Source organism: Oreochromis aureus, linkage group 16 (genome assembly GCF_013358895.1).
Source record: "Oreochromis aureus strain Israel breed Guangdong linkage group 16, ZZ_aureus, whole genome shotgun sequence".
Lineage (NCBI taxonomy): Eukaryota > Metazoa > Chordata > Actinopteri > Cichliformes > Cichlidae > Oreochromis > Oreochromis aureus.
Window position 1 is genome coordinate 9,677,990 of NC_052957.1, and position 23,677 is coordinate 9,701,666.

At 41.0% G+C, this 23,677-nt stretch overlaps 1 protein-coding gene across 1 annotated transcript in view; it reads left to right on the forward strand.

Annotated features, from left to right (window-relative positions):
• gli2a (GLI family zinc finger 2a) overlaps positions 1–23,677 on the forward strand; it is an 83,073-nt gene that overhangs the window by 14,775 nt on the left and 44,621 nt on the right. Inside the window, exon 2 of the mRNA XM_031732991.2 lies at positions 2,833–2,972. Within this exon, the coding sequence (XP_031588851.2) occupies positions 2,858–2,972 (115 nt within the window). The 5' untranslated portion in view covers positions 2,833–2,857. The remainder of the gene's footprint in view (positions 1–2,832; positions 2,973–23,677) is intronic.

Sequence of the window (23,677 nt, forward strand, 5' to 3'; positions counted from 1 at the left end):
GATGAGTGAGGGTGAAGTTGGGGCCACTTTTTCAAAAATGTGCTCAAATTTTGCAGTTTTTGACAGTTTTTGCACCTGTTTTTTTATTTATTCATTTATTTTTATTTCTTGGTAAACGACCTTTACAGGTGTTTGCACCCCAAAACCCCTCTTAATCTGAGTATTGGCTCGAGGTTCAGAGGCAACTGGAAAGCAAATAGTTGGCATGCTGTAAAAGCATGGAAACGGCCATTAATGCGATGCCAGATGTTCATCAGGCGGCAATGTTAAGGGGAGGATTCTTAGTCAGGCTGCTTGAAAGGCGAACATGGTTGCTCCGAGCTCTGGTCTGTTCATGGGCACATCTTATCCGAGCCAACAGGGATCACCACCAAAAACTAGCTGGCTTTTTGGCCAAGTCTAAATACGATAAAGGCCCATGAAAGAGCAAATTAGATTCTATCACTAAGGTGATGTCAGAGTGACGGACTTCTCAGAGACGAGATGGCTCGCTGGCGAGCTCAGCGACATTTTTGGCAGCAGAAAAAAAAGAAACAGATGCAGCCTAAACCTGTTAGTCGCCCACCTCTAATCGGCTTACATTGGCTCACTGACAGGCGACTGGCACCTCCGAAGGGTCACAGACATGGCTGCTAGTACGCACACCTCACAATAAAGCATGACATGTTGGAAATCCACATGAAACCGAAAACAACGCTTCACACGTTTGCCTGGCAGGAACCAGATCACTGAACAATTAAGTTTCCATTTGAATGACAGTATCATTCTCCACATTCCTAATTGTGTATTTACCTGGTGTCACACCATCCCGCGTTTTAATATGTTACAACGTCTAGGCTCCACTAATGTAATTCATTATCATCAGGCTGCTCTGAAAGCTCCCTGACAAGCCTTCAGTCGATCCAAAATACACAATGAGATGACTAACTGGGACTAGAAAGACAGATCAGTTTTCTTCTATATTAACTTCTCTTTTTGGCGCCATTTAAAATCCGGAATTGAATTTTAAAATACTTCTCCTCTTGATTAGGCCCCATCTTATTTTAAAGACCTCACAGTATCATATAATCCCAACAGAGCACTGGCTTACTTGTGGTTCCTAGAGTTTCTAAAAGTAGAATGGGAGTTAGAGGCTTCAGCTATCAGGCCTCTCTTCTCTGGAAGCAGCTCCCAGTTTGGATTCAGGAGACAGACACCCTCTCTGCTTTTAAGATTAGACGTCAAACTTTAAGCTTTCTAAAAAAGGTTATAATTTGGGATGGATCAGGTGACCCTCCCTAACACAAAGTGAGGCGAGTGTTGTTGTGGATAGGTACTGTATAACTGAATTATTTTGTGGTTTCTTTGCAGCCAAAAATCACATTTGTTTCTCACATATGAGCGAGAATTAATATCCTCTGGATGTTGTTTGTGTTCTTTGGGCACACATTAGGTCATAAACACATTTGGTTTATAAGATCTAAGGTTGTTTTAATCAGCTAGCTGCAAACAGGTGTGAGGAGGGGACTGAAACCTGCAGACCCAACACCCCCCTGTGATTACATGCAGTTGTTCATTCTCTTGTCTTTTCAGCATTCTGACAAACGTTTTCTCACCAGTGTCTGAAAGCAGGTGGAAAAGCAACGACCACAAGCTAGCTAGAGCGCGGGGAATGACTTTTCCCTTCTAGGCCAGCCCGGGTGGTGGGGGGCTGGCGGGGGGGTGGATGGAGAGACTGGGTCTTATTTGCTCTCAGCAGAGGATGATCTTGTAGGTCCCACCAAGTCAAACAAGTGGCAGGTTGCCAAGTCATCGAGCCTTTCACACAGACATGAGGAGGTATTGACACAGTGCGTGAGGCTAAAACCTCAGCGCTGAGGGCCACTCACATTTACAATTGGAACAGAAGGGGCTCCATGAACTCATTACATCAAAATGAGAAACCTGAGGGTGTGTGTGTGTGTGTGTGTGGGTGTGTTCAAGGCTTTTCGGTTACACTGGCCCAATAAACACATATGCACACCTATGTAGATATGCTACAAATACACTATAGTGAGACAGTTTTTGTTAGTTCAGTTTGAAAAGAAATTCATCTCTCTTGCTTCCTGTGCGGTCTGTTATGGCAGCAGTAATTACTGAGAGTAATTTACTTATTTAATGTTTGACTTCCTGAAAGCTCAACTGTGCAATTCTACAATCTCCAGATTTTAAAGTCGGGTCTTTTTCCAACTTAAATTCTATTTTGTAGCTTAAAGATTGTTGAAATTTGTTTGGCTTGTGAATGGAAACATTTATGCTTTGTTAAACTTAGCTCTGTTTTTGTTAGCCTAGTGGTTCTCAAACTGTGGGGTGGGCCCCTCTGTTGGGGTATTTGACCCCACTGTAAGGGGTCAGTTTTTTGGTCTTTGCTTTTATTTTTTTTTGTTACTGTTCATGTTAATAATTGAAGATAAATGTGGACTGTAAAGTGGGAATTAGTTTGGGTTTCTGAAGTGGGGCATGCAAGAAAAAGTTTGAGAACTGGTGTGCTAGACGTGAGAATGATGAGAATCTTTTTCGCTCGCTAGAAGAAAAGGACAATGTTTAAATATTTTTCAATGCAAGAAAAATGTTTTTTTGAGTTAATTTCCCAGAATGACAGAACACTAATACATTACTACAATACATTATTATAACTGTCTGACTTTTCTGTATTATTATTATTATTAGTAGTAGTAGTAGTATTATTATCATTATTACGCTGTTTTTGCTTCTGCAGTACTTTGAGTTCAGCGCAGTACTTCCTTCACCACATTATGTTTTCCTGGATCAGTGTTTTGACCTTATGTTCTTATGTGTGTCTTGCCTCTGCAGCTTGTGACGGAAATTGAAGAGCAGCATGGAAACTTCAGCTCCAACAGCCACTGACAAGAAGGAGTGTAAGAGTTCTGGTCTGGATGGAAGCAGCTTCTCAGAACTCCCGAAGAAACCCTCACCCACCACTCTGACCAGAGGTACAGCCGTATCCGTTTGCTCTTTCCTCATTGTGAGGTGGAAGTACAGCAGAAGACAGGACACATTAGAGCTTTGACATAATACTTGTCAAAGTAATTTGTTAAAAAAAAAAATCTGCTTCTCTTTGGTGCCTTCAAACACCGGAATCTGTACCTTTGTCTTTAGGTTTCTGCACTCTGCACTGCAGTGAACTGCTGCTCACTAAGTAGCTGGGTGGCACATGAAAATGCTCAAAGATGGGGGCTGCGTGTTTCAGAGATGTCAGAGAATGGGTGATGAAAAAATGTTATAATGAGGTCGAAAGACCTTGTTCTCACCTCCCGAGTGTAAATTTCATGAATTACTAAAAACGGCTGGCACAGCAGTGGACGACATGGTGTATCAGAGGCCGTGGATAAAGAGGAGGGAGGAGGGAAGCACCTTTGAAATGCTAACAAGATGTCGCATGACATTGTGGCGTTAGCGCTATTTCTGCTTAATGATGGGCTTGGTGGCCTGCCACGAGAGGAGCCATGAGCATTAATTGTTTAGGGATGTGTGGTGAGAAACTAGGGCGTTTCAGTGCGTCCTCTCTGGCACCTCCACAAAGGGTCCAAAAGTTTTTCAAACCAGCGATAAGAAAATATTGCACTTGCTATAACATGAATTATTCAGTCGTTTACACAGTTTTGACCATTGTGTGTCACGGAGGCTGTGGGGGTTGAATTTTCATAACCTTGCCCCACTGAAAAGCAGCAGGCTGCAACCATCAGGGGTTATTTGTGCTTGTGAGGTAACAGTGAGGGTGCGGGGTGTCCAAGACTTCGTCTCATAATTAAAAGATGAGAGCTCATGTTTTCATTAGTGAGTGTGTGATGAAAACTCATCATAACGAGGTTGGAGGACCTTGTTGGGGCCTCTGAGGTACAAGTGTTATAAATTACTAACGCCGGCTGGTGGACACTGAACCCCCTCAGAAAGATGCTCTGGCATCGAGTGAAAGGCCACTGCAGCGACGTACCATTCAAGTTGTTTTACTGTTTAATGAAGTGCCTGATGGCCTGCCATCACAAAGCTCACTTTGTCACACAGGGGAACCTTTAAAGTAGGACATTAGTATGTCATTAGATAGTTTTAAGGCTTTTGCTTTCAATTTGGATTATGCCTCCTTTTTGTTTCTTATATTAGTATGCAGATTCAAACAAAAAATATAGGACGATTGTGAATACATCAAGTAGTTTTGTACTGGTAAACTTTTACGTCCTCGTTTGTTCTGCTTACTCGTATTTGAAGTGGAATTTTTAAGTACTCAAACTACATTTAAAAAGTATCCACGTCCTACTCCTAACCCTAACCCCAGATGGATTTCCGTTGACCAAGTGGGTGTAAGGTTTAGGTTCAGATCCACCCTTCTTAAATAATTTCTTCCTCATAGGAACACCAAAATGGGCATAAAATGCTGCCTCGCTTCCACAATACTATGATAGCACATGGTGTGTTTTAGAATGAATGTTAAGTGGTAAGTGGCAGGTTTATCAGCCGGCAGACTGTTTAGGAGCCTTGTTTTGCTCTGTTTCCTTTCACTTTAAAACTGTATCCTTGCAAGCTGAAAAAGGATGATTACTCTGAGCTTTAACGGTGACACCAAATGGTCCCCTGCATAGTCCATATGCGGTGAGGTTATTTTTGAAAATATAACTCCACAATGGAATAGTGTAACTCAAGGAGAAACATCCCGTGAACGTCTTGTTCTCCATAATCCCTTCTGTCAGCTGCTCACGAATCTCCTAACTTTGCTTGTGTTTCATGGAGACTTGCATTGCCCTGTTGAACTTGTCTGTGTCTCTGAGTGTGGAAACATAATGGAAGTTTGTGTCTGGTTTCTAATAAAGAGAGCGTGTTAGGATCCAAGGGGAAAGAAGAAGTAGGATGAGGATAAAGGGAAAGGGGAATGCTGGCACAAAAGCCCAGATCAGATTGAGTCCATATGATAAGAATCAGGCTTGTTTCTCAGCGTCTTGTTAATGGTTTTAAATGGGCACCCACATTCTGTGTGACAGCCTGCATCTGTCTCGGTGCAGGGCGTGCTTCCACAGGCTCGCCTCCTGCAACCTGATTCCCAGGCCCCGGGATTTACGAGTGTGTGTTGGCTTGTGCTTCAGCATGTCAGAATAACATGTGTTCAGATTAGGTGCCCACTTCCAGGACTGTAAAACATCTCACAATTTCAAAGGGAAACCTGTGATTGATACACCCCCCCCTCCCTACTTTGCACCAAAGTGTACATGCGCTCAGATGTGCTACTCTCCTCTGACCTCGACTGACGAAGAGTGACGGTTTCAAACACAGATCTGCCAGAGTTGTTTTACGACTCCCGTTATATTCAGAAAAAGTTTGCCAGAGAGAATTTTTCCATCATCGCTCATTTTTGTGTTGACTGTACGAGGCCAGTGGAGCAGACAAGCTGGGTAATGCTGATTATTTCTGCCTAACCACAGTGTTGTCTTCATCTTTCTTAGAATTTGCCTGAGGCTTGTGAAGCCTTTGCAAAGATCGATGATCCTCAGCATATAAAACGTAATGTCCACAGATAGTTATTCTCAGCGCTGATGTATCTAAGGAGGGTGCCAATAGGAGAAAAATTACCTCACTTTCGAGAGCCCTTACTGCAAAAGCATTAAATCACTTCTTCCAGCCTTTCCTCGTGAAAATAGATCAGAAATAAGTCTTACTACTCAAACTCGAAACATCTCTGAAACAGAAATCCAATAAAAGTCTGTTTCTGCTCCTACGGGTATGTGAATGTAACTCCATGGGGTCTTTTATTAGGGTAACTATGAGTAACTTTTTGAAGGCTAAAAATGAAACATATATTACAATAAGCAGAAGAAAAAAAAAAACCGTTTTCCTGGAATAATCTCATGAAGAGAGATATGAGTAATCTCATATCTGATTACTGTCAGTGAGTTGGAGTACATTTTATTGGACTAAGAAAATTTTATTCTGAATCAGGTACCTGTCAGCAGGTGAATCTCTTGCTTTTTAGACCTATGCTGAACACAGTTTAAGAAACTAGAAGATACAAAGATCTTTAATGTCAAGATCTTTGTATCTTGACATTAAAGTCCAAAATTGTCACCAAAGGTTCAAGACTGGTTTCAGGTCTCCACAAGGGTACAGCTGTAGTACCATAGAGGTTACCACCCATGTGATAAGCTGTTTTACACGTAAAGGTACCGAAATTGTAGCATAGATGGATGAAGACATGGTGTGTAGTATAATTAGTCTTTCTGGGAGTGGAGGGCGGATTTGCGATAAGGAACTAGGTGTTAATCATGGTTATCATTGGGTAAGTCTCAGAATTTGAGTCTGAAGGGTCTCTGCTGAGGTCTCTGCCTTATGCACGGGGCCTTTCTCTGGATGGTGCTCTGGAGTGGGTCACGGCCCTCCCTGGCAGAGAAAAATGTCCCAGAGAAAAATAGACCTCCCCCCATCCCTCCCCGTCCACAGGGCTACTCCAAAGGGACAGCCACTAATCTTCCTGAGAAAGAGATTTCTGCCTTTCTTTCTGTGCTCCTAAATGAGGCTCTTACACTGCTGTGGTTCCACCGAAGAGTTCAGAGGTGGAGGAGGGGGTGGGGGCACTCACTGGCCAGAGTTATGCAGGGATGACTCCATTCATGCTATACCCCTGTGCCCCCTTGGGGTTCAACTCCTTGGCCCTCCACCTTGGTTGAAAGAATCAAAGAATTCATCTTGTGATGCCTGAAATACTCAACCAAAAAAAGAAAAATGCAGTTCCTCACAATTCTTCCTGAATTATTATTTGAAGGAGGCAAGTTAAGCTGTCAGCAAAAATTCAACCTTATGTTATGTGTCGTGTTTAAAGAGGTGCTGTAGATCGAATTACATGGCTGCACATACAAACGCCTCCCCTGGGTCTGAAAGCCACCAAACATGTCACGGGTTTCATTTTTAACAGTATATATCCCCACTGAGGAAAGGGAATCGACTCTTATCAGTTGTCATTTACAGTAACATTTTGTAACATATCAATAATGCCTTCCCTGATACTTGAGAAGACTTGCAAGCAACAAGCTTACAGGAAGGCCTATTGACCAAGTCCCAGTGTTTATTTTCCTGTCAGGGTCTATAGCAGCACACTATCAGGAACTCACTGCTGTCCTCCAAGAATGACTTCAAGAGATGCCGATATTGTTTCTGTCCCGGAAAGACTTTCAATTTACAGCTTTTATTTCCAGATTTATAGCTTCGTCGTCTGCAGGATCGGCTTATACCTGTTTAGATTTCATACCTGATAGCTCCAGTATGTGTTTCAACCAAGTGACTACAGGCAGAAACAAGTTAAATTCAAGACTTCTGATGCTACTTTAGAAACCAAAAGTGCAATGGAAATAGATGGAAATTTTAAAAATGTACATTTTTCAAGTAAACAGACTGATGTCAGTTCAACATCAAAACAAGTGATCTGATTGTCTGGAGAGGTCAAAAACACTAGCACTGTGTGCTTTACGTGAAATAACAGAAAGCATTTAAACTGAATTTAACATCACTTAGAATCTTTGAATGCTTTTATTAGAAAGTGTGTATTAAAGAAATATTAAGTTAAGAACCTGTCTTAAGTCTGCGCAAGCTCAGGCTGAAGACATTGAATTCGTGTTTTTACACATGGACATGAACAGCATCTTCAGAAAGAAGCTAGTCAAAATCTATTTTGCCAATTTCCAGTTCAAGTCATCGATGATATGATGATATGATCTCATGGTAAACACATTAGAGGGTTACCTAGGCAATGAAGATGTTGGAATGTCCAGAAGCACCTAGCTGTAAGCATCAAAGCAATGCGTGACAAGTGGATTGCAACATTTTGAGCCATGAATTCATCCCCTAAGTTGAGACTGTTAACAGAGATTTAGACTATGTTGTTTCTAAAAATAAAAATGTGCAGAGGTCATAAAAGGACTTCTGTGAAGAGATCTAAACATAGCAGCCACATTGAAAAGAGTCCAGAGGTGGGTGTGAAGATGATCTTGAGCTGGTGATCAGCCACATTTAAATTTGGTTTAGTTTTTGATTTTTAGCAACTTTTTTCTGTAGCTTCTTTGTTCACATCTCATATTCACATCTTCCCACCAGCTAGCATTCTTACAATACTTGACTGGCTTTCTGGGCGCTTAAGTTAATTCATGTGGCTCTTATGAACAGTTAAGTAATCCTGATGTCTATGTCTGCCTCTCCGTCTTATCTAGTGTTTCACTTTAGGTCTCTGGCTGGCTAAGACAGAATTCAAAGATTAGATATGCTAAGTGAAAGCAGAAGGAGGACATCTTGTTTTGTTTTTTGGCCTTGCTGATTGCTGTGCTGTAGCCAAAAACACTCAGTTCTGATCCCCGAGCTTTTGCTGAAGCCTTTATCATTAGTCATTACAGGCAGTTCTCGTCACAGAGTGGCTGGCCTACAAAATAAGTACAAGAGGAGGCAATAAGAAGCAATGCTGTGGCTGTCCTCCAGAGACTGGGATCAATTGGCTACAAGGGTTTTCAGTCTAATGTATGGTATATATTCAAACATTTGGGTATTTTATGTAAAACTGAATTATGAATACATTCCCAGTATTCTTTTTTATGTTTATAGCAAAGAAACCCCAACTTGAGTCCAACCAAGGAGTTCAGAGGAATTCCTAACGAGCTCAAAGCACCACAGAGACATTTCTTTCTACTTTTGAAAAAGAATATCACAAGACAAATGTTTATTTTACAGATTGCTTAGAAGACAGCCGGAGAGAAAAATATTAAACAGCCCAATGTTAACACTGTATTTTCTGAATCTATTGTATGCCAACTCAATGGAGGGCTAACAGCCTTTGGCAGCTCTCTAATGTGGTTAGGAAACATAAATCAGGCTCAAATGAGAGGACAATTCTGATACTGGTTGTTTCTTTGGAGCTCCGCCTCTGCTTCAAAGCCTCCAGAATTAAAAAAGCAATGTGGTATGCTTTGGGCAATGTCTGTGGATATAAATCTCTCCGTACCAGAGGCGTCTACACGCACAAGAACCAAAGACAACATGCTACATTCCTCGCAGTTTACAAGCAATGGGAGAGGAGGTGGAGGCAATATATGGATGCTTTAGGGGATTAGCCAACACCCCGTCAACCAGCTTTCTCTCCCTATCCTTCGAGTCTCTCCCTTCCTTGCACTTCCCTTTTTCTTTTTGTGCTTCATCCTCTCTTAAGCAGAAAGCCCTTTCCCAGCATGCAGAGTGTAATCCATGCCCCCACCTCTCAGACACTTCCTGCCTGTTTTGTTTGTGGACTGATGGAAATCAGCCCAAGAAGGTGCCTATAACTCTTCTCTAAGGTGTTGGCTCAGGCAACCGCTTTCTTTTTTTTCCACAGGAAGATGCTCCATGTTATCAAAGAACTTGTTGAAAGTCAGCGACTGCGCTTTTCGACCTCTCCGCCCCAGCGTAATCCTCAGTATCCGTCAGACTAGAGCTCCCAGTCTGCCAGCCTCGGCTACTTTCATCCGCTAATGTAGCCCTAACACTCACAGTTCAAGTGAAGCCAAATAAACGTCCGAGGAGTTTAGACGTGGTAAAACAAAAATGTGTGCTAGCTGTAAACACAGGCGGGAGGTGCTTATATAAACAGGCCCGGTTCATATGGCTGAGTTGGTCTCGAGGCGGACAGTTTGTGGTCAGGCTCTTCCGGTTCTTATCCCCTAACCTCCCCCTTGACTGCAGGCACAGCTGTGGTCCGCCCTCGTAGAAACACTGCTGGAGGAAAAGGATTAAGGGGGAAGAAAGCCCACTGACCCATGATGAGACAAGCATGTCTGTGGTTAAGAGAATATAGGACCTCAGAACGTCTGCATCCACATACAGCTCTCTGGGGATAATGTTCTCAAATGTTTCACACAAGACCCCCTCGACTCCGGCCGCCCAACATATAAGGTGTGTGCCAGCCACAGTAAGCCACTGGACAAAAGGTGTCTTTAAAATTAATGCCTGGTGTAATTGTGTTGTAGCTGAAAGCAAGAGGAGGAAATTGATTTTTGCCATCAGTGAAATTCCTTCTGGGGGACACACTGGTTCTTTTAATTACAGCTATAAGGTTTCAACACGTCGGTCTCTCGCCTCTGGTAGCATTTAGCAATTGGCCTAATCACCCACAGCTCTGGGGCACAGTCACACTTGTTCATACACATCACCTGCCAGCCTTTGGTTCAAACTTTTAAATAAAACGGTCATGGATGGAAACAATCTCAGACCATCCTGCCCTGTCAGCAGCAGCTGGGTTTGCAGCGGAGGCGGAGGAATTCCATAAACATTTATGAAAAAATAAACTTTTACAATATTTTTCGTAGTCACATCCCCAGGAGGGAGGAATCTTCCTCCAGACAGAGCGTGCAGCCATGAGTCCGGCCGCCCCCAGTGTCCTCGTTTGGGCAACCAGCAAAATAAGTAGATATCTGAGTCAAGAGTGGATACAATTTTCATAAAAAAATAATTTTTACTGATGAATATTCACTATGTGTGGGATTCAAAATTCAGAATAAAGACAAATTTCTAAAGCTATATACACTATATAAACAATTTCTTACTTCTGGGCCTGGAAGTAGTAGTCCCGTTTTCCAGTAGTCCATTTTTGGGGAGGTGTCTGTGATGCCACAGCATAGATTTAACACAGTGTTATAAATTTAATGACTTTCATATTTTTCTAATTATATAAAAAACAGAGTATCTTGTAATTACATTACATCCAAAGGATATAAGTACTGCCCAAGTCATGAAACCAGCCCATTAGCTTTCAAGTGGAAGTTGTGCCTTACAGCTGAAACCAACATGTTTCAAAAGGCACATCTTTTTCTCTCAAGGCAAAAGATCTCCATTTTTGGTTTGAGCTACTCTCTTCACAGCTTGTTGTTTGGCAAATAGTTGTTGAGAGTTTTCATCCAGTCAGCATCTTACATACAAACTACAGGGGGTTGGTGCAGTGCTGTATTCCTCTTTGCAAACAATTTCATCTAGTAACAGCAAGAAATGTCCTGCATTCACCAACAAGTTGAGGAGTATATCTTTTTCCATATTTTTCCATCCAAGATAGGATACACTTAAAAATCTATCCCCAGTTCCTCACTACCTTCTGTTTTTAAGCTAAGCTAAGCTAAGCTAAGTTAAGCTAAACAAGTCTCAGCTTGAGCCATGAGCTCCATCTTTTCATCCCACACAAGGGAAAAAAGCAAAAGTTTCCCAATTGTCCACCTACTTCTGTAAGATCTTTCCACTGATATATCACCATATATCATATAGAATCATATATAGCCACCTGCTATCATAAAATTTGAGTTGTCTTGTCATATGAAACAAAAAAGGCAATAAGCTGAATCTCATACAATTTTTCATATGTAGAATAGAAGATAAATTCCAGTTGGGCACTGGTTTTCCTGTACAGTTCTTTATGTCGCCTTCTTTACTCCAGGGTTTTTTTTAAAAAAGCTATAATTTGGAAATATATTCTACCAGCTATAAGTATCCATTTGCTACATCCTCTTATTCTTTGTGAGAAAATTCTTCAGAACTTTGTTTCGATTAGTTACACCGCTCTGTAATCACAGCTAAGCCTGTCATGAGGCCCCTGGATGGTTGTCATGGCCCTTCGAAAAGAAAAAAGCAAACAAAATGCTGCCATATGGAAAACTAATTTGTAATGTCATTCATCATCCAGCTGCAAGAAAAATGCAGGAATAAAGTCAGTCGTTCTAACAGCTGGGTAGCAACACATGATTGAGTGGTATTCCTTGCTAAAAGCATCCACCCTGTTTCTAGAAACAGGATGTCTGAGAGCTGAATCGTAAATTCTCCTCACTCATCCTAACACGACACATGTCCCTCCTTTTGGTCTGTTAACCTATCGCTTAACGCTTGAATTGCCTCAGCGTTCATATATATAGCAAACAGATCTTAGCTAAGCTGCCATTGTGTTGTTTATTGGGTTTCTGAATACACTACACACCAGCGAGGCTGCTGTGCAGATTAAGAATGCAACCTGAGACTCACAAGATATTAAATCTCATTTGGCAAACTCAGAGAACCTAAAGATGTGAGCACTACTAAGTTGCACATAAACTTAAAATTGATGGAAAAAGTAGAGCAGTATCTTCCCAAGGCAACACAAGCAGCAAGGACTAGGCAGTATATAGATATTTTAAAATACACTCATATATTTTCAAGAGTGGTTCGATATTATCCTCTATAATCTTTCAGCTTTCAGTGTTTTGTCAGTAAAGTCGTGCTGGTGGTTTCATTTGTTGTTTTGCACTTTATATGAAGAGCATGGAGGGGGACACAGTGCCAATGCATCACTGGATAACAAGTCAAGTTTCATAATAACTTAATGTTAAAATTTACACTTGTCAATAAAATTTGTTCATTTGGGGAAAATAACACCCTCTTTTTAAAGCCTTTAGACTGTGCTGACAAAAAAAAAGTAGCTTTTCTACTTTGTGAGCATTGGTGTTTACTGGGTCCATTTGGGTCTGAACTGAAACAATTAAGACACAAAACAACAATAACAAACATTCATGTTCTGTGAGGCAGAATTGCCACTTTTGTGAGTGGAGTCTGGTGGAGTGTAATGGCAGAGGTACTAGTTGGAGAAAGTAAAGTGAACAGTTCCCCAGTATCTTTGGTCTTCAAGCTAAGCTAAGCTAAGCAAGTCTCGACTTGAGCCATGAGCTCAATCTGTTTATCTTACACAGGGCAAGAAAGCAAATATGCTTCTCAGTGTGTCCACCAAGATATCTCCACTCATATATAGCCAGCTGTTATCATAAAAGCTAACATGTCTTGTTACATAAAGTGCAATGAAGTGTAAATATAATGACTTCACTTCCTGTCTGACATCAGGTATAAACAGTGATAGATGTCTAGAGTCTCTGTCCAAGCAGTCCATGGCTTTAGTTTGTGTTTCTGCTTTTTATTACAGGTAACATACTGAAAGAAACTCTATCTTCAACCGAGTGAAAACTGTTTAGTCATTGCCACTAAATGTAAATCTTTAACGGAAATCACATTAATCACTGCTGTGACTTCTCACTTGTTGCTTTAGTAGAAAGTACAGAGATAAATGTAAATGTAATGTAAATCATCCTAAAAATATTAAGACAGAAGTTCTTTCTATACCTTCCAGCCGCATGGTTTGCTTTGCTACATGTACAACACATGAATGGTGTTCAAATTCAGCTTTTACATTCTTAGAAAATACCGAGCATATACCCAGACTTACCTCTGCCAAGTAAAGATAATGTTTTCTTATGCAAAGATATAATTACACTTGTGCAGTGAAGTTTCCCACTTTTTCTTCCCCCTACATCTAATCAATAGTCTGCAAATGAGCGTTTATTTAGCTGAAGGCTGTGTGTGTTAGGTATTTGTGTTAGTATAGTGTGTAAGCTTGTTGTGTTTTGTTTGCCAGGTGATTTCCCCTGATGGTGTCAGCTAAGCCTGAGAATTCCTGGCTTGGGCTTCAAAGGATACTGGGGTCATCCCCTGACAGCAACAAATACAGACATGTTCAGGGCAGACACAGATCTGAAAAATATCCCGTCTGTCTGTTTGACCGCTTTCATTGCACTTTGCGCGGGCCCGAAGATTTGTATAAACTATTTCACAAAGAAACTGCAATGCTTCAACTGAAAACCAGCTACAAGTCCAGTGCTGCCTCAGAAACACAGACTCAGAAATTTGCCAAGACCATTTGTTTACACTGGATAATTTTATTCTTTCCTCCTGCTTTAACTTTAGAAATTCATTACTCTTTGAAATCAAACAAACGAGAGAGAGAGCTTTTTTTGAAGAGGTCATTCAGTAAATATAGCACATCCACTCTAAACCTGTCTAAACTTTTATTTTAGCTCTTGTTAGCAACACTGCAGAATTACAAAGTAGGACTATTTTTTTTCCATGATCCAGACATCCAGATTTTTATTATCAAAACAGAAAATTCACACAGTCAAAGAATTGGGCTTGGTATGTGATGCTTAACTGTTAGCAAAGGAGAAAAACAAAGCAGTTTAAGACATTATAAAGAAGTGTAAACACGAATGAAAAACATTATGTAAAATGTAAAAATGGTATATAAAGTAGTGTTTGCAAATGTTAATAGCGGTAAGTATTTAGTATATGTTCTGGGTTTTTTGCTGGAATTATAAGCAAGAATTTAATATTCCTGCAGAAAAACAGCACATATACTGTCTGCTGAGCTCTTATGTTCCTCTGCGACATGTGCTGCACACAGTACTAACGTGGTTAAACAGACGAGTTGGAACTGCACTGCTGGGCAAGCTGTGTAATTATAATTACATTACCTCAATCATCTTTTCCTTTGCATTGTGTTCTGTAAAAGACAAGCTTCCATAACTGGACAGTTATCAGTCGTTGATATCCTACATCGTTTTTATGCTGTAGTATTAACTCATCTTTGGTAGCTTCTTTACAGTTCCGTGTGTTTGTGTTGTTGTTGGTTTGCCCTTGGTTTCACAACTGCATGTTCTTTATATTGCTTCAGTTTAGGTTGCCTGTAAGTCAATGGATTTTGTGACTACCATATGTTTTTACTGAAATATAGACATGCACAAAAAGCTATGTTTGAAATGTATGATAGTGAGTAGAGGTTTGGCTCTGCTCTTTGGTTGTCCTTGGGTACAAGCTGTCTTGCTGAAAGGCTGTGTCATCTTGTTGTGCAGACACTTTCTTTCCAGGTGCACAGCAGAAAATACGCACTGCTTTTTGATACATGATTTAAACTGTTAATTTTGCAATCATGACTATCTTCCTGTCTTTATTAGAAGTGAAAAAGAAGTTTTGGAGAAGATCTAGTTAACCTCAGATAGTTTAAACTGTGTCTATGCTCTTTGCATGAGTGCTGTGCACATTCTTTAAGTGTTAGCTTTGGCGAAACAGGTTTGAGATGCTTAAGCGATAAAGGTACTGTAAATCCTCTTTATTCAAGAGAGTTGTAGTCTTAGGGAGAATCTGGCCCATCTGAAATTCCCACGGAACAAAGAAGGAGGCAGGGGGGAAGGGCCGAGGGGGGCGACTGAGAGGAAGAGAGAAAGAGAGAGGGAGAGGGTACTCAGCTGAAGAGGGGGTATTGTTTACATATCAAGACACTTCCTCTAACTCAGAGGAAAAGCTGTAATTTGCCTTGCGAGGTTTTACACTTTAATTTCTCCATTGTGCAGGGGGATAACCCCTTATTATAGAGGAGGAAGTAGCCGTAAGCCTCGGACAGAGGCTGAGGGCTCACAGAGAGCCTCAGTGAGTTTTCGACCCCCTCATCTTTCCTTGCTCTCAATCTGGATTTTTTACTTTTTCATTTCTGTGGCCATTTTGGCTGTTCATTAGCACTCAACGGCGTCTGGGCACTTTCCAATTAACGCTCCGCTCCAGGTAATATTTCCTTCCTGTGAGGCCAGGCGAGCTCCACTGGTGCAGACTTATAGGCGTCCTGGCCCAAAGAATGAGGGGTGAGGGGGGGATGGTTCAGGTTGCCAAAACCATGGGGTCCCTCACCATTTACAGACTGGAAATCACTTAATAAAATCATCCCAACTTTTGGAAAATTGAATGCAAAAGCCATTACATGACAAGCAAGCCAATTAACATCCAGACTGGGTGCTTGAACCGTAAGTCGTAATGACAGACGTGAGCAAATATTGACCTAACCTATAAATGTTCCAAGAAGGGTGAAATATATGGATACTGCAGAGCTATCCATCAACACGTCATTAAGTTGTGTATTTAGTCTGAAAAAATCTGCACATGGGTTATGTTTTCATATATTTTCAGAGCAGTTTAAGTTGAAGTGACAAGTGTCCAAACTTTTTATGGAAGCTGATTAATCTCAACACATTTTCACACAAGTTCCAAAGTCCCTGAAAGACAGCAGGGATCACAGTACCGCAACAGACTGGAGCTGAAATAATTAGAACATGATTGTGTACATCAGTTGAAGTTGGAGTTTCAGGGTGGGTTGATTTTAAACTATTAGTTGCGAAGACTAGCTAGCTGAGAAGTGCACTTACAGCTAGCTCATCCCCTGCTTTAGCGTTATAATTTACGTTTATTTCAATACGACTTCAAAAGAGATCATAAACTCGTCAGAAAAGAAATCACTGTTGTTATGAAGAAATCAGATTTCAGGCTCTTTCCATCCCTCTCATATAAACTGAGGTTTTGATCGCTGAAACCAAATGAAGCTCCCTCCATGACTAAAACCCGCAGCTGATGCAGACCCTAGTTTTTCCAGTACATCATTCATATTCATGTTTGGGAAAAGAGTTTCACTAATTAACACTGGCTTTCTTTTGATTAACATCAGCTAACATTTTCCTACTGTTAAGATATATATGACTTTCTCGATGTCAAACATAGCACCAAGCTGGCATACTCACCTAGCCTCCTCACTAGCAAAGTCAATTATGAATCCACATTGTTATTTCAGTCCTCACATGTAGTTTAGTCTAGTGTCTGTGATCTGGTTGTTACTGCTACTGATTAGTGGATGAGATTTTTAAGCTACTATTAGCTAGTGCTGCTAATCAGGCCATGTTAAGCCCATTTGTAAAAGCTTTTCTTAGTATATTTCAAGGTAAATTACGACTTTGTTAGGATACGCTGACTAGCTCATTCACCGGCAATGAAGCTGTTTGTGCAGGTGTGCATTAATGTACCAGGCTGTTGCTGATTCTGTTCAATGGGTCTTGTGGAAAATTGTGGGTGTGTGTGTGTGTGTTGTCCTGACTGGTTAAAGTTTAGCTTTGGCAGTTTGTCACAGTAATCGAGACGGTGTAATTGCCCCTGAACTTCTCCACGGGGCAGATGGAGAAAAAACAATAATACACAGCTTTTATTTTGGGTGACTCTCACGCTCATATAAGGACAGGACATCAGAGCAGCTCACCATACTAACCTGAATATTTATGAATTATTTTCTGTAATTTTAAAGAATTTGTGAGAGAGTATGGAGCACATTAGCTCAACTCTTCACACTAGAAATTTCATACCTATTACATACAGTGGTTTTTGTTGGCCTCACTGGGTGTTTTTGTAGTCTTATGTTCACCAAAAATGCTCCGAAAAATATTTTCCTTCAAAAAAGTAACAACTCAAACCACGCTGAACATCCTCAATGACATGTCAAACACTGACATTTAAGATATTCTTGATGTTCCAAATCTTATTAATATCCAAACTTCTAAAAATGTACGGGCTTTATTTCTTTAGCCACCACTTACTCTCTTTTTTTATGAAAGACCAACATCTGTATGCACATTCACCTCCGTCCTTCTCGTCCACTGTCTAACTTTCTCTCTTTCACTCGGCTGCCACATAGTTACTAGCACTATTAGGCTGTCATAACACGGCACATATAACCGGAGGTGATCCCAGGTCTCACTGAACCAAGTGTCCCTGGGGGCCCAGAGCTGTAGCAGTTGAACCGGATCACTACCTCATGGTCTGGGGTGATGGGTACCACATGTAAGCGGAGGCAACCGCTAGCCCTAATAGTAGCTGACAAGTGGCGGTCTGATGGGGGGGGGAGATCAGACAGTGTGGGCTTGGAAATCGCTATAGAAACATAACCCTGTTTCAATAAGACCTGTGGCGGAGTGGTTTGCTTAAAATAAAGTCTTTGTATGGTAGAAAAACTGAGCTTATGGATTGCTTGGTCTCCCCAGGTTTGCCAGACAGTGTAAATAAAATGTGTTCCACGACCTGTTGGGTCAGTCAAAATCGAAGTTTATTTGTTCCACTAGTCATCAAAAGTATGAGCCCAGTCTCACTGCAAAAGTAGCACATATAGGTGCTTGGTGAGGCTTAATTGGTTCTCTTTAGCATCCTTAGAATAGATAGAATAAATATAGTGAACTAGGTATATTTTAACCTCTTAATGTCCACCAAGTCATCAGTGATGCATTCAGGTTAGTAGCAGGGTTTGAGTTCAGGTAAAATACCCAAAGACTTGTGCTTTTCTTTGCAGGGCATTACCCTTAAGATCTAATGTGTCTTGAAACACAGTCTTTCTTTCTTACCAGGCTGTGTTGTGTACTGAAAAGCTATCTTCATGCTAACTCTAGTAAATGTTCCTCCTTGTCTGCTGTGACACTCACAACACCGCATAAGAAGAAGAGCTATCACCAATTCATGGGGGAATATACAAAATTCACAGCTCTGCTGGAGTGTCAAATGGTACTGTTGCTAGATGGACAGAAATAGGACAGTGGTGTTTTTCGTGACACGGTACATCTCAGGAATGAATGCATGCCTCAGCGCCACTGGTGTGTGGGCTCACACTGAAAAAAGCAGAATGGATTTTAGATATAATGAATACTGTATGCCCCGCAAAGCTGGGAGTGTTTGCTGTAAGACTAACCCTTTAGCTACCAGTCTGGGAGTAGATGACAGAGAAAGACCTAACGAGCTACCTGAGACATGCATAAAAGTCTAGAAGCATTAATGGGTTTAGAGAGAACATGGACAGGAGACAGATTTGTGCTACTTATACCACTGGAAAGAGTTGTACAGTCAAGATGTGCCCCAAAAATTCACTGTTGCCCAAATCCAGCAACACAGCCATACATCCACCTCATATGGGCCAAATGCCAGCTGACTTGAAGCAGCGAGTCTCTGACTTAGCAGTAAAAACCAAATGTGGTCCAAAAAGTTGCAAATATAGGCAACATTTGGGCCAAACACAATCAGGGGTGTGAACTAGTAGGCACTGGAAAGAAAAACACTGGATATTAGTGAAGCTGCCAAATTCACCATCGTCTTTATGGTTTTTTGCCGCAGTCATGATTCATTCCCCAGCACCCAAACCTCAGCATATGGCGTCACTTCTCACAGTGTTTGTTGTGAACTTTAATGTGGAGCCTATAAAAGTAGATTAAGAATAATACAGTGGCAGCATGTGGCACCCTTTTCCCCACAGAAAAGAGCATGGGTTGGTTGTTGAACATCACAACTGTGCCACATGTGGATCATTACAAAGAGCCAGGCAGGGATTGTTAAAACTTCAATGTGCTTTTATATTAGTGCTTTGAAGCAGAGCAAAGGAAAAATACTTTCTAATCAAGGGCCCGGAAAAACAAATGCCACAGTGATCAAACTGTAGAAAGACCCATCTCCAGCTCAAGACGCCAGTCATGTTTATTGAAGGAAAACCCAAACTAAATAGTAAAATATTGATAAAATAGGTCCATCTGTATTCACTATTTGTTTTGTTTAGTAACTCATTCTAGAAATTTCGTTAAGAAGGCATCAAATAACACTTAAATGGAATTCATATCTGGAAACAGACGGTAAATACAATTCAGCAGGCCCTGCCTTTTTGGATTGAGTCAAGATAAGCATACAAGAGTTTGCCCTGCATTAGGTCTGGAGTTTGGCATGAGTCCACACTGTAATTGTTTCACTATGTTGCTAGTCAGTTGCACAATCACTAAGACATTAGGGAGTCTTATTTTAGCCCTCCAAAACATCAAGGTCTGATGAAATGCCACTGTTATCACCACGTTGTGCTCTCAGTAAAAACATTTGACTGCCAGACTCTTAAATTTGTTCTCCAAATCTTTCATTTTCTATGTTGATGGAAGCTCTCCAGCACTGATTCAGTCTACATGTGGGCTCAATGACAGAGTGCGCATACAGTCCAGTCAAGAATGGCTAACCCAATGTTTGTATGCAACAAACATTTGGTTTGCAATTTAACAATGCAGTAGAGATTTTCAATTACAGTATAAAAATGATTGAGTTTTACGACATGATGACACAACTTCAAACATCTGTGTCACAAGTAATGATGTCAGGCTTCAACATGGTACACCCAGAATGAAGTATTCCTTCTCAAGAAAAAAACACAACAAAAAGTGTCAAAAATTCAAGAAGCGGAGGCCAAGTTGTCCTGACTTTGAATCAGCAATAGTAATAGGGTGTCTACCAATAAAAGACTGACTGACTGATCTTGTGTAAAAGTATCACCTAGGAAATTAACTATTAATAAAGCAAAAAGATGGAGCATGGTTTGCAGCCTCCAAGTGAATACACGGTTGGAGATATGATCAGGTCTGCAGTGGCACTGGTGATAAAACTAGCAATGTGCACCCAGCTTAGTGGCATAGGATAGCTTGTTAGCTTGAAAAAATACGTGAATGGAGACTTCCACATTTTGTTCTATGGCACCCAACATTCAGCGCAAAATGCCAGGTTTCCACGGCACGACATGCCCAAATCATACTGCTGAGAATCCCTGGAAATTTGTGTGTACAGCTGTTAACTCCACACTCTCTTCATGGCATTATTAACTTTATAAGTTACCAGCTCGTTGGTGAACAAGTAGAGTTTGGGTATTATTCTCAGGAGCTTGTGGTGGAGTGGTCTTAGAGCTTAAACAAGCTCTAGAAACGTTGTATTTTAAATATGTCAGTATTGTGAAGTGCTTGTTTATGAGGTTCATTCCACCAAATTAGCAACGTTAAAAAAATGCACACACAGAAAATGAAAATTAGCCAAAAGACATCATATTCTTCCAAATGCCCATCCTCAATCTCTTATATGTTCAAGAGTCCTCAAAGAATACATAAAAGACTAGAAGTTTACTTTATAGCCGTCCTGATCGCATGCTCTGTGCACAAATTCTGATGAGTATGACATCAGGGGATTAATGTCATAATGAAGTCATTATGCTAACACTGGATGACGAGTTCTTACCACAACCATGAGCTGACAGAAATGACGAATATGTTATAGACACGGGATCCTTTAAGAGAAAAAAATAGTTTAAAACAGAATTTTAAATTCAATGTAGCTTTTGAATTTAGTTCTTTATCCTCAGAATGTAAGGTCTGTCACTCTAAGATGAATTTCCTATACGAGACAAATTTCTGCAATCACTGCTCTGCTGCCTGCATCTGTAGTTTCAAGTTACACACATCAGGGCTTTAGAAAGTTCAGAACACACATGCTTTTTCTTCATTGTCAACTAGCTGATTGTATGGCTGTCGTCGCCAGTTCTCCACCAAAGCAGCCTTGAACTTTCCACTCACTGTGAAAATGCTTGTTTTATTTTGACATTTGCATGTTTTGACATATTCACTGAAACACTGTAAGGCTACATATGTCGAGTGTAGAGTCAGTGAAGCCACAATGCAGTCCAGATGCTGGGTGAAGAATGCCAATGGGAATCTGGTGGATCAATTTAGAAGTCAATTCCTTTTTCCTAGATGGCGCAAACTAGATATCCCCCTTTAAATCCGCTTTCCCTTTAAGCCACCCTTGTTCTGAAAGTAATCTGAAGACTTGAACAGCAAATCAGTGGTATTCTTAGCCTGAGATGACCATATTAAGAAGTTCCTCTCTATGACATCATATAGAGTCAAAAATAGGAAATTTTATGACATTTTATATATACAGATCTATACAGTATTTTATGATACAGTCTGTGTCATATTAAAGTTCTGTCAAGTTATAAGTTCAGGTGGTGCAAAAAGTGTCTTTGGGTGCGATTCAGACCCATGCGTGATGTTTGTCCAGCCTGCCTTGAATCAATATTTCTCTTTGCCACCATGGCGTTGTGTTTAAAGGAGGTGAGCTGAAGACACGTGTACAGCCCGCTTTGACCCTCTGACGTGTTTACTATGCTGTTAAGACTGCTTTGAGGAGTGTGTGAGCAGAATTTAGCGATGGAGTCACAGTTGGCTGTGCTCCAAAAATAGCGTGCAAGGCCCTCGGTGTGCAGTCCTATTGGCAGTTGCAGCTGGGCTTTGGGTGTGGCCGTTGCTTTTCTTATGACGTATTTTTTGTAGAAATACAAATTAACAGGATTATCCCCTATTTGCATATTTGAGTTCTGGGAAAATCTGTTGCAAAGTAAGTCCTCACTTACCAGGTGGTACTGAAGTGGGTTTGAGCAAGGCATCAGCTGAAGGCCAGTCGCTCGGGTCAGGCGGCTCAGTGGAGGTCTGTGGTTAAACTGGGCAGATTCTCAGTGTTACTATAAACAAGGAAGGGTGAAAAACAGCTTTTACACACACAAAAAATCTTTTAGCGGCATAAAATAAATGGTTAATTTATCTTCCTGTTTGTTACATTTCATCATTCATTATTATGATTATTATTGTTCCATCAAAGTAACTTGGACTGAAATGGGATTGATACTTCCCATTCCAAAGGAAAGCTCTTGGTGTGCTAAAGTTACAAAACTCTAGAGCCACTTCCTCATGATTGAGAGCCCTTCCTGTCTGTATCCATAAAGGTGTTTGTCAGATAAAGGAGATTCCCCTGCAGGCTCACCCCGCCGTGACTCAACTCTCAGAGTGTCACACAAGGGAAGTATCGTGTTAGCTAATTTTATCACACAATGCATGCTGCTGTCATTGCAGCTCTGGTGACAAATGACGCCTTATCTTGAGGGCTGTTGTTTGTTGTTGCTGAGTAATGTCCTAGCCACTCGCTCCCGTCTCTGGAGCTTTCATCTGCTCGCCTGTCAATTGTCACAAACCACAGTCACGTGCGCACACACACACAAACAGCGACACAATCGAAAATGCTCAAGTAGAGCTCTGCAGAAACAACGCAAACTTTCTTTGATATGTACACAAACTCAAGTGTCATTTCCCCCATGGGAGGATTGCTTTTTATGTTCGCTTTTTCCTCTCTGATTTAAGCTTTCCACCGCTCGGCTTCATGCCCTTCACATTTGCCCGTGTATAATCTACTGAAGACAGACTTGTAGTGTAACACGGATCAACCTCCTCCTCTTTCCTTTGTAAATGGTTCGACCCCGTTGGCAGCGAGGCCCTGATGAAAGGGACATGTGTTACTCATAGGGATTCTTGTTTATTTGGCTTCCATACTTGCATTAAGGCCAAGTAAACTGCCCTTTAGGCTGAAGAACAACTGGAGAGATGCAAGCACTGTTACGCTGTTTGATCACTTTCACTGTGGGGAGGAGATCTGAACCACTGATTGATATCTAACGCTGATAGTGTAATGCCTTGTGTGCACTTTTAAAATCCAAAAGTGTTTGCACATGGAGAATGGTTTGCACAGAGAAATGCTTAAGGAAACAAAACACACACACACACATCAGATCTCTAACAGTGCCTGAGGAATGAGGAGGCACCTGCAGGCCCCCTGTCACACAAAGGCAGGTAACCAGTGGCTCATTCATTTTGGGGATAACTGGGTCAGAAAGGGATGTTTTATTTTAGCCAATTTTCCTTGTAAGAGCTTTTTAATTTAGAGGTTCCCAATATCAAATCAATTCAGAAATCAAAGAAGATGTCATAATATTTTAGCATTTCAAGCTTTTTCAACAGAGTTGTGCAAAATACAATAAGCAACAAGCTATTTACCATATATAAAGAGGTTACTGAATAGGTATAAATATGTTTTTCCGTGTGTGTGTAACCCTAGTGGGTAAACTAAGATGACCTGATGGGTGTTCAGTGGCATTTGATTCTGAGTATTTGAAGTTCCAGTAGTGAGGGTGAGGTGCTATGACGTGTTCAGCAGTCTGATGGCCTGGTGGAAAAAGCTGTCTCTCAGTCTGCTTTTGAGAAAACACAATGAATAATCTGCTGAACCCTGTCTGCTCAGGCATTTTATGTAAGACTGAAATGTCTTGGAGGAGGAAGCC